This window comes from Coenobita brevimanus, chromosome 65 (genome assembly GCF_032717465.1).
Source record: "Coenobita brevimanus isolate Jiangsu-jjx chromosome 65, ASM3271746v2, whole genome shotgun sequence".
Taxonomy (NCBI): Eukaryota; Metazoa; Arthropoda; class Malacostraca; order Decapoda; family Coenobitidae; genus Coenobita; species Coenobita brevimanus.
The window spans coordinates 47263170-47275235 of NC_137018.1; the positions used below are offsets into that span (position 1 = coordinate 47263170).

Sequence of the window (12066 nt, forward strand, 5' to 3'; positions counted from 1 at the left end):
GGTGTGGAGAGAGGGGAGTGGAAATGAAGGAGCATGGGGGGGGGTTGAGAGGTAGGGTGGGGAGGGACATGGGGTGGGTACGAGGGAGAGAGCAAAAGTTTCATCACTCTACAACATTTTTCTGTCATCTTTTGCTTACTTTTATGCTAATCAGATATAAAGACCATTGCATTCTGGATGATTTATAGCACTAATTCTTACAAACACGTCTTTAAAGTGTATAAAAGCCTGTGTGGCAACTAGTTCCTATACACTGTTGCCAGACAAAACAACCACATCACACGAGCAGGCTTGCAGCGAATTTGTGCTGACGACTGTACAGTGAATGAGGTTCCAGCTCAGAGCCTTATCATCTGTTATCCATGGTTTGACAGCAGGGACACTTCCTTGCATGTACAGTAAGTACGGTATGCTGTGTTAGATTGGGTAACGTGGGAGTGCAACATTGGACATGTCTGAAAAAAATGTTGTGATACAAAGTTAAGGAAAAATAGCTCAATATTATGAGAAAACAAGTATGTAGGCAGTGAGGATAATCCTTAAAGTATATTGTGTATAACCTCTATGGAAATGATGTGAGTATAGTGTATATGTGTATGCCACTGAAGGATTAGTGAGACTGGTTATACTCATCTTAAATGTCAGGATCAACATGCCTTGTCCTGGGCTTCTACACTCCCCATGGGGCAACACTGGATTAAATGATGAATGAGTGAATATGTGTGTAAAAAAAAAAATCAGGAAAACTTAACCCATACCGTGCTAGGGGGGGGGGGGGAACTGATACCCCTCGATGCTTGCCAGTTTTGGATTTTTTTTTTTTTTTCTGGCTAAAATATAAGATCCCTGGCACTATTAAAAGTAATCATTAAAGCCAGAAAGTTGGTTGAATAGAGTTAGGTTGGTGCCACTCTATCTCTGAAATCTTCGTGGTTACTGAGAGAGGACGGCTATGAGTTTGTCAACCAATTTTGGATTTTTTTTCTTTTTAATGGCTAATTGGGCTTAATTCATCAATATAACATCCGATAGAGCCAGGATTCCGGGGGCTTGAATGGTGAGTGAATGGAAGCGTGGCCCATTGGATTGGGCAGATTTGGGCTGTCTGGACTTTGCTACTCCTCACCCTGCCCTAGGGTGGGAAAGGAGGTCCAGATGATGATGATAAGATCCCTGACACTAATAAAAGTAATCTCCAAAGCCAGAAAGTAGGTTAAATCGAGTCATGTTGGTGCCACTCTGCTGCTGAAATCTTCAAGGTTACAGAGAGAGCAGAGCGTCTGTGAGCTTGTAAACCGATTTTGGATTTTTTTTTGTAGGTATATGGGCTTAATACATCAATATAAGATCCTGGCACTAATAAAAGTAATCACCAAAGCCAGAAAGTAGGGTGAATCGAGTCAGGTTGGTGCCACAAAACCTCTGAAATCGTCAAGGTTACTGACAGAGCAAAGCAGCCGTAAGCCTGTGAAGACTCACTTGCCTCCCACGCTCCTAAATCAGAGTTGTAAGTGTAGCGGATAAATGTTTGAAGTTAGTGAGATACGTAATTACCTTTCATTTTACTTTGGTTGCCTTCTGTTACTTCTTAATGCTGCAGGACGTAGATCTACATCACCGGCGTTGCTGAAGGGGACGTAGATGTACATCGCTAGTGTGGTACAGGTTAATGAGAAATATGAGCTTTTTATGCCCATATAAACACTGTGCCTGGCAAACAAGGAGAGTTCTATGAAACTGAATAGGATGTTAAAAGTAAAAATATTGTTGATAACTCCCACTAAATGATGTAACAAACTGTTCCTGTATAATCGTGATATGACTGTAATACTCTAGTGGCAGTATCTTACCCATTCCAGAATAACTGGCTAATTTCAGACACATGCTAAAAGATGTGTAACTTCAGGCAAGGTTAATTATAGACCAAAATGTAAGCAGAAAATCAGTACTCAAAGAGAATCAAGAGACATGTAGATGATTCCCATTCTCTGTAAGGCAGTTACCATTGGGCCAGTTGATTTTCCTTGCATACTGTACACCTATAACTGGTTTTATCTTGCACAACCTGTTGTACTATGGCATAATTAATAAGTAGGTGAGAAAGTAGATGCTTAGATAATCCCCATTCTTTCTCCACAGGCAATTATATTTATCTTCAAGTCATTGGGTGTGAAGGGTGTGGGTTACCTAGCTCAGGTGGTACCATCTCTGCTGACTGTCATCCGCACGTCAGATCCAACTTTCAGGGACTTCCTCATCCAGCAGCTGGCAACTCTCATTGGCATTGTCAAGCAGCACATTCGCAACTACCTCCCCAGCATTATTGAAGTCTTGAAGGTGAGTGAGTGTGTAAGAAAGTAAGGTATGGGAGCTAATGAGACTAGGAAATTGATAGGGGATTGAGTTGGTTGGATGTAGTATGTACAGAGCAGCACATAGCTAAGGTTAGCTATGTGCTACTCTGTACGTTTGTAGCTCCTAATATGGTGAATTGGATGTATTTGGTGAGACAATTTTAGCTTTAGAAGTAAAGTGTAGCCTTCATTAACCTCCAAAGTTTGTTCATCATTGATCGATGTGCTTTAGACAAGGTACGTTCAGTCCGCTTCACATCAGTTTACTAGAAGCCACAAAAAACTGGGGAGAGGTTGCCATGCCTCTCTGATGATGTAAATGGAAGTTAGAGAATGGGAACAACAATATCTGGTGGTGTCTGGCATGATTGGTCTCCTTGGATGTGGTAGGAGGCTCCCCCCACCCCCCTTGGCCATCTCTCCACCTCCCTAAGCCCCAGTGGATCCTCCTATCACTGTCTCCTCCCACCCAAATCTCCCCCATACCCCCTCTATACCATTGTGGGGGTGTGTAGCAAGCATATTCTCTCCCTGTTGAGGCCTCCCGCCCCCCATCCATCTCCTGGACCCCGCCCACACCCACTCCATCTCCCTCTGGCTCGGGAGATGTAAGAAGAGTTTTTTTTTTTTCAGTTAAGTCTTTATATATCATAATGTTTTTTCTTCATTTATACACATCAATATGCAGTATGTATAAACATTTTTCTTACTGAATGATTTACGTATGCAGTGAACTGATATATTTTTATCATGCATGTACAGGGTGAAGGTAATTTTTTCCTCCCTTTTTATATGCATACTCATACAGCTTGTTTCATGCCTGGACATGTGTTTCATATTGACATGGGTGATTTTTGTAAGGTTATACGACAAAAAATAGGTAAATGCCAAAATTTTTTTATTTTTGTTCTGATGCGTTGGAGAACTATTATTATATTTGACAGTCAATTGTGCGGTAACCAGTAGGCCTATGGGACTGAGATTGACATTTTCAGGTTTGTAAACTCAAGCTTTTCAAATCAGTGGGAGAAAACTTTACCTTGGTGAAAGTAAAAAAATCAGCACTGTTTTGCAACTGAGGTGACTGTCAGGCCTGGAGATTTGCGGACTCTAGGGGTTAACCCTTTCACCTTGAGACATCTCCATTGTGCTGAGTAAAATTGTCTGAATGTAGCAAGAATGAAAAAGAAAAGTACTGTATTGTAAGTAATCGGATCAAAGGAGTTACTGATTTCACAGCATGTATTGCAGTAGATTAGGGATGTATTAACCTCATTGTACTGCAGGTGCTATAGTCAGATGGATTAAACTGTATTCTATCGTGATCCCACTTAAGGGCTACTGATTGATTTCTGGAAGTATATTCTGTCACAGAGTGCTACGTTCCCAACAAAATCTTCTGAATAGGGATGGGGTCTTAGCCTCTCAAGAAGATAGTGTGTACCAGAAAACAGCTTCATCATGGCTTCTCTGCTATCACTGGTATCCTGATTTAAGTTCAGTTATAGTTATTAAGGTCCATCACTCCATCTCATTAACCATTGCTAAACAGTTTTGAAGGGAGATCTCCCATAGTAAAGTAGCATCTTTTTCTGTTTAATCAGGCCACTTCTTGGCAGTTGTATGCAACTTAACAAAGATCTCTAGTTGTCAAGGTATTGCGACTCAGCAAAGATCTCTGGTTGTCAAGGTGTTGCAGCGTAGCAAAGATCTCTAGTTGTGAAGAGGTTGCAACCTAAATAAGATATTTAGTTGTGAAGCGGTTAAGTATGGCTGTTTCTAACTCCCTCCAGTTTGAAAAGTCCTTCCTCAGCCAAATAAAATCATCTGGAGATGGTAACAGTAAAGTAAAAGGAAGCTCACTTGGTTGTTGGGGTTAACCAAATATATCTCTGTGGTTTCAGGAGTTCTGGGTGACTGGGGGGAAGCTTGAGACGACCATCACTATCATCGGTGTTGTGGAGAGCATTGCACTGGCTGTTGGGTCTGAGTTCAAGATCTACCTCAAGGAACTGATACCAATGATTCTGAAGTCCTGTATCAACGACTCTAAAGAGAAGCAGGTTACAGCAAAGGTGAGGAGGCATGGAGGAAAGGAGAGAGATTAAAGTGAGGGAGAGAAGGAAAGACTGAGGAAAGGAGGAAATGTAAGAGATAGTTATAGAGAGTAGTTGAAAGGTAAGGATGAAGTGAAGAAAAGGAGGAGATGGAGGGAGGATAGTAGGAAAAAAAGAAGAAGAAGAGACTGGAGAGGAAGGAGAGAAGGAGGGAGTTTTAAGATTTCCTGAAGCGACTGAGATCATTGAATCTCAAGTTCTGCATCAGTGACACGCAAGAAAGGCAGATTTTGGCAAAGGTGACAAGATGGACATTTTGGAAGGAAGGAGAGAGACTGAAGGGACTTTGAGAGAAAAAAGGAAGAGCTTGGATAAAATAAGAGAATATAATAGGCAGAGTGCAAGTTGAAAAAGAAGGATGAGGAAGGAGGGACAAGAGAAATGGAGGAAAAAATATGAAGAACACAGAGAAGAGAGGAAAGAAGTAGAAGGGAAACAAAGAGTTGAAGACATATCTCAAAGAATAAAGTTTTGCACCAGTGACTCTTAAGGAGAAGCAGATTACAGCAGAGATGAGGAGGCATGAGGTAAGAAGAGAGAGCAGAGAAAGGAAGGGAGGAAATTAAGGGAATCAGAGGAAATAGGAAATATCTAAGATAGTCAAAGGAAAAACTAAAGTGTTAAAATGAGGCGAGGCATGCAAAGGAATATAGTACAGTAGATGGAGAAGAAGCAAGTGATAGGTGGGAGTGCTCACCATCCACTCACTCGATAGTGCTGCTCTCAGGTGTCTGCCCTTTCCCCTCTTCCATCCCTCTCTCCAGCCATCCTCTTCTGTATTTCTTTCCTTCATTCCTTCTTCTTTCTTCTGCCTATGGGTGACTTTACACTCCCTCTTGTGTCTTTCTTTCCTTCATTTTTTCATCTTCCTTCTGCCTGTGGGTGACTCTACACTGAGTGACAAGCCAAATGGTTTCTTGTACACCAGGAAACTATTTACTGCGGTGGGTGGTAACCATATAACCAAATTTTGGCGCCTGGTGGTTTAGTGGGTAATAACGGCACTCCAGTCGGATTGAGCAGGTGATGGTTTATATCCAAGGGGTGGTTGGGGTTTATTGCTCACGTATTGCCACTCAGGGGTGAGTGAGGTTGGTCACTCTCATCTTAAATGCCAGGACCAGCTTGCCTGGCCCTGGGCTTCTACTCTCCTTATGGGGCAACATAGGATTGGATGATGGATGGATGGATAGAAGAAGCAAGATGATATGGAATACATCCTTGATTTACAGTGAGAACTTCCTGTATATTGGAACACACCTCTTACACTGATGAGGACTGCATGTATTTTGTAATGCATCTTAAGTTACAGTTATGAGTACTGTCTGTATTTTGCAACACACTCCTGACTTATAATGAATAACTATAAGGTGCTTATGGGATTTATGGATCTGGAAAAAGTTTATATACAACAAAGTAGACAGAGAAGGATTTTTGAAAGTTTTGCGCATGTATGATGTAGATGGTAAGCTGCTAGGTGCCATCAAGAGATTTTATGGTGGTAGTGAGGCATGTGTAAGGGTAAATGGACATCTAAGAATTGGTTTGCGATCAGTGTTGGCGTGCAACAAGGTTGTGTGATGTCCTCATGGTTGTTCAGTATATGTATGGATGGGGTGATGAGAGAAGTAAAAACATGAGTAATGGAGAGGGGGATGATGGTGATGAATGGTGATGGATGGAATATCTGAAATTTGTTGTATGCTGATGATGCGGTGCTACTTGTAAATACCAGACAAGAGCTTGGTAGACTAGTGGAGAGTTTTGTAGATGTCTGTGAGTGTCGTGCCTTGAGAGTAAATGTAGAAAGGAGTAAAGTGATTGTTACTGAGAGAGAAGGTGACTCCCAGTGTGATGTTACAGTGAATGGAGAGAGACCGGAATTGGTGAGAGCATTCAAATACACTCGACCCTTGATTTCTTATACCCCTGTTTCCTGGATTTCGGATTTCCTGGATACGGGCTGAGGCTGGACAATATTATCAAATGCCCGTACAGGTCTGGGATTCTCACAAAAGTCTGGCCACTGTTCTCTCATATAAAACTATAAGCAGTGTGCTGCACAACACAGTATAATTTTAGCAAAGTTTTAACTCAAAGGCCATTTGTAACACACACAAGAATACAGTAATCACTCCAATATCCAGATCAATAGAGCCATCGGTAGGTTCGGATATTGGTTTTGTCCGGATATTGGGCCCCAGCTTATGGACTTGTACTTACGGACCCTAACACAGAGAAACACCTATACAACTCCCTCCGGACATGCATAGCACCTATTTAACACCCAAATCACACCAATAAGGCACATAAATGACTGAAATAAATGCAATAGACACATAAAATGTGGGTTTAGAAGTATGTTCATACATTAATAAACATTCTGGTACTTATGGACTCTAACCGAACCTAACCTAACCGAACCTAACCGAACTCTGAAAAACACATTCCTACTGCACATGCATGAGGTAAGTTTAGTATGGAAAGAAGTACACTATGACACTTTCTGGTAAGTATAGTATGGGAAAAAATACAATATGAAACATTCTGGTAAATATAGTATGGAAAATAGTACAACATGAAACATTTTGGCTACTTACAGCAAGTCCCTGGCCACCTCGATGAATAACCGCCTCCTCTCGGACTCTGACAGTAAGAACAATTTCCTGAAGCACTTGCACTACACTCTTCCTGAAGTCTTGCACTGAACTTAGTCAATAACACACAGAAGTCCGTTCTTTTCACAGTGTTCACTTTAGTCCAAATAATGTTCCATTAAATTTAAGTGTTGCACATTAACTTTTCCCAAGTTTTTTTAAGTTTCCAAAGCCAAAACAAAGAAGGTTAGTTACGTTAAATTTCTTTCCTACTTAGTCTTTTCTCCCAACTTGAAAACCTTAACACAACACACCATTTTTTTCACTGCACAACACTCAAAATTCCCGTGTGGTCTAGTGGAGAAGTTCTTGCTGTTTATTCACTGTCAGAGCCCGAGAGTATCACTGGCAGGCGTCCAAGGGGTGCATCGGTGGGTCGTGGTGATGGCGTACCGACTACAGAAGACTCTGAAGACAGCCGCAAACTCACGTCGAGCAGTGACTCCACTGTAGCTGATGTGCTGGGCTGTGGCTCGGAGCATGAGGGCCTGTCTTGGGGAGGCAACGGAGTGGAACCAGGGCTTGGCACAGCGGGGGTCACGGGCCTGAAAAAACTGTCAATCGTTGACTGACGCAAGGACCGACGATTCTGGCGATTGATGATGCGCTGCCGGAAAGCACGCACTTCCTCCACGAGTCCCAAGGGCCCCATCTCCCTGTCGCAGTCCGGGTGTTCCAGGTAGTCTAGGACGAACTCTAGATGTTCCCGGAGTGCGCTCAGCTTGGGGATGGCTGGAATAGTGTCCTGCTGGGCGGAGTCTGCATCATCATCGCCTTCGTCGTCGGAATCTTCAAGTTCGGGACTGACACCAGCAACCGAAGACGCGATCTCGATATCAGACAACATCTGATACCCAGGATCGCCCTCGTCGTCGTCCAACCACTCACGAACATCGTCCACATCAACATCGTAGCCGTGCATGGAAGTCATCCACGTCAAACCCTAGGAAATCGTACTCCACATCTGTTCCGAGAAGCAGACGAGACCAACCATTTTCAAGAGTTTTCACAGGGACTTCCTTCCATGCACTAGCCCAGTTGTACAGCGCAGACTTGATGTTGTAGCGGCGAAGGTTTTCCAAAGTCCGCTTGCCTCGAGTGTCACGTCCTTCCCTGCGCTCGTCCTCGAGAACCACCATCACCTCGTCCAGGAACTTCCGACGGTACAGGCGCTTTGTTGCCACGATCACTCCTTGGTCCATTGGTTGAATGAGAGCAGTCGTATTAGGTGGCAGAAACATGCACCTAATACGGCCATTCTCAGCAACCAAGTCCTTGTCGCACGGGTGGGCAGGTGCATTGTCGAGGAGAAGGAGAGCCTTTACCTGGTCGCGAGGAATTCCCAGTGTCTTTGTCTGGTAATGTATGACCTCCTTGACGAAGTGATGGTGAAACCAGTCTTTGAAAATCACAGCTGTGAACCATGCTTTCAAAGAATGGTACCATACGACAGGAAGGACATCCATCACCCCACGAAGGCACCGAGGCTGCTTTGCACGGCCAACAATAACGGGCTTAAGCCGGTGCATGCCGTTAGCATTGGCACAACACAAAGCAGATATCCGTTCCTTAGAAAGCTTGCGGCCAGGTACATGCTTCTCCGTCTCATCGGCGAGAGTGTTCGTTGGCACCGAGCGATAGAATAGGCCAGTTTCGTCAGCGTTATAGACTTGACCGAGAGTGAGGCCCTCCCTGTCGATCAAGCCTTTCACCTTGTGCCGAAACTCGTCCACTCCATCCTCGTTAGCGTCCAATGCTTCGCCATGTGCTTTACGGTTAGTAAGGCCATGTCGCAACTTGAACGCGAAGAGCCAACCCTCGGATGCCTTGAAGTCTAGGGCATCGTGAAGCCTTGCAAACTTCTCAGCAGCAGCCTTCAGCTCCGTTCCACGTACCATCACACCAGCTGCACGTTGCTGTCGATACCAAATCAACGTGGAGCGGTCGATCTCTGCATACTTGGGGGTAAACATAACCTTCCTCTCCACGTTGCGTTTGCTTCTCGACGAGAAGTCAGCCGTGTACTGCATGAGCTTGTCTCGGGAACGCTTGATATCAAACAAAGTCGACCGGGCCAGGTTGAACTCGCGGAGAATGCGAGAGGAAGACCAACCCGCATCAACCTTCTCCAATATCTCCCGTTTCTTCTCCAGAGTCAACACCACTCTCTTCCTTTTCTCAGGAGGCGGGGCCATCATCACACACACTAAGAGTAGGGCAGAGAGCAGCAGGAGGCCTTGCAGCAAGTACGGCACCACCACAAAAGCGAGCACGTGGGCAGCCATGGCGAAGAGCGTAGGTCTTGTCGCGGTGAGAGACAGGCGGGAAGTGGGGAGGATGCAGCGGCGCTCTATCGGATGTCGGAGGAATGACGAACCAAAACAATGCTCTCACGCGGGGCGTGCGGCAAGTTCAAATTCCGGACGGCAAAAAATCGATTTTTTTTTCCAATTTTTTTGGATTTTCGGACCATTTTGGGAATGTTTGATCCCTGGACGATAAGGTTCGGTTAGTGGGGATGTTCGGATATTGGGCGTCCGGATATTAGAGTGATTACTGTATTTTCATACATGAAACACATCTTGGCCACCAACCTGCTTCACCCCACCAGTTCCCTGTGACTCGTGGCAATGGCCCATTTGCCTCTTACCTTTCTCAAATGCCACTATAAATAGTTTATTGCGTAACACAATAAAATTTAAGGAAGGCTTGGACACAATAAAATTCATAAGTAAAAAAATATATATATTTTCTTACGGACAAAGTCAGTGGAATCCGTTCCTACTCACTTAGCTCACCCAACTCGATGCAACTAAATATCAAATCGGCACTTTTCACTGGAAAATATTATAATTTTTTTCACCACAGTGGCTCATAAACACCTAATTATCTGAAATCTGCAAAAAAAGTGTACTTAATATTACTTAATTAAAACATTAGGTTTCAGAGCTAAAATGTGCCAATGTTAGTAGATATTTCCCCTTCAGATGATCAGCACACCTTGACAGACTTCAGTTTTGCATAAATATTTATTTTGAGTACAATAAAATGTATCTGCATTGTAAATTGATATTTATACAAAACAAAAGTCCACAAGGCGAGTTGTTAGGCTAGAGGAAAAAGACCTGCTAACTTTAAGAAATTTTCGCTCTGAATCCTGATTTTCCAATAATAATTAAATAAGGCACAAATTTTGACTGAATTTCAAGTAATTAGGTGTGCAAACCTATATGATGATAAAGATCAATATATTTTTACCATTAATATTGCCGATTCAGTCCAAGATTGAGATCACATCTGATGATTGCGTGTTTGTATTTCGGTCAGCTGATGAGTGGTTGGCCAATGTTAGCAGATATTTCCCCTTCAGATTGTCAACACTCCTTGACAGACATCTGTTTTGCATAAGTATTTTGAGTACAAAAAAATGCACTGTATCTGCATTGTAAATTGATATTTATACAAAACAAAAGTCCACCAAGACGAGTTGTTAGGCTAGAGGCAAAACATTTCTGCTGACTTTAAGAAATTTTTGCTCTGAATCCTGATTTTCTATTAACAGTTAAATTAAGCACAAATTTTTGACTGAATTTCAAATAATTAGGTGTGCAGACCTATATGGTGATAAAGATTAAAATATTTTCCAATTAAAATTGCCGATTCCATCCAAGATTGAGAGCACATTTGATGTTTGCCTGTTTGGATCTCGGTCAGCTGATGAGTGGTTTGCTTGTCTTGTGGTGTTCCATTCCTTGTTCATTTTCCTCTTTTTCCTCAACTTTCTGATAATCTTCTGTCATACCCTTCACATTCTTGTCAACAGCTGTCTAAACAACCATTCTTAGGGTTGTATCAAGCAAAATACTGCTGTTGTGCCAGTTATTATTATTGTTATTGTGTCTCTTAATATTTTATGTACTGTGTATGTTATTTACATTGGTATATGTCGCCTACATTCCAGAATGCTTTAGAATATTGGAATAATTGCCAAACAATATTGGAGAATTCGGGCAAAGTATGGTAATTGTCCTGGGAATGATATGTGGGGCCGGACTTTTGCGATTCCCGGACTGGTCCCCCACCCCCCCCTTTTAGTCTGGGAAATTGAAGGTCGAGTGTACACTTGCGGCAAAAAGTCCCTGACCAGGCTGTGATGGACAGCCTGGTAAGGGCTGTTTGCCGTGAGTGTACTTGGGTACAGTGATAGAAAAGAGAGGAAAATGTGCAAAAGAGGTGGAAAATAGAATGACACGAGGAATAAGAGTTACTGGTGCTATGAAGGCCTTGATTTAAAAAAAAAAAAAAAAAAAAAAAAAAAAAAAGAGAGAGATAGAGATATAGAGAGAGAGAGAGAGAGATGAGTGTTGCAGCTGCACAGGGCTTACTTGAAGGGGTGTCAGTACCAACTTTAACATATGGATGTGTGACTGTGGTGTGGCATGAAAATCAAAAGTCAAGAGTAAGAGCAGTGGTGATGGGACTGCTGAGGAATGTATGTGGAGTACAGAGAGTGGATAGGATACTAAATAATGTGGTAGGTGAAAGACATGGTGTGAGGAAATCTGTGGACACCAGAATCGAAGAAAGTGTACTGAGGTGGTACGGTCATGTGGAGAGAATGGATGACATAGAATGTGAACAAGATGTATCTGAGCAAATTTGAAGGAGGGAGGAGGCAAAGTAGGCATAGGAGAAGGTGGAGGGATATGGTGGATGTGTGTGAGGAAGAAAGGTATGGAATTTGGTGAGGCTAAGGGACTGACAAGAGACCGAACTTGATGAATTTTATGCGGAGAAACGCATAACTAGAGATTTGGCACCCCTTTTTAATGTGACAGCGTTTGGATTGACTCTGTCAGGTAGGTATATGTGAAGCTACAGAACATGCTGAATTTTTTTTTGGCTTATCTGATGGAGCCAGGATTCTGGGGGCTTGAA

The 12066-nt window shown here is 42.9% G+C and overlaps 1 protein-coding gene across 1 annotated transcript in view; it reads left to right on the plus strand.

Moving 5' to 3' along the window:
• mTor (serine/threonine-protein kinase Tor) overlaps positions 1-12066 on the plus strand; it is a 154293-nt gene that overhangs the window by 48171 nt on the left and 94056 nt on the right. Inside the window, exons 20-21 of the mRNA XM_080276419.1 lie at positions 2140-2337; positions 4259-4429. Coding sequence (XP_080132545.1) covers positions 2140-2337; positions 4259-4429 — 369 coding nt within the window. The remainder of the gene's footprint in view (positions 1-2139; positions 2338-4258; positions 4430-12066) is intronic.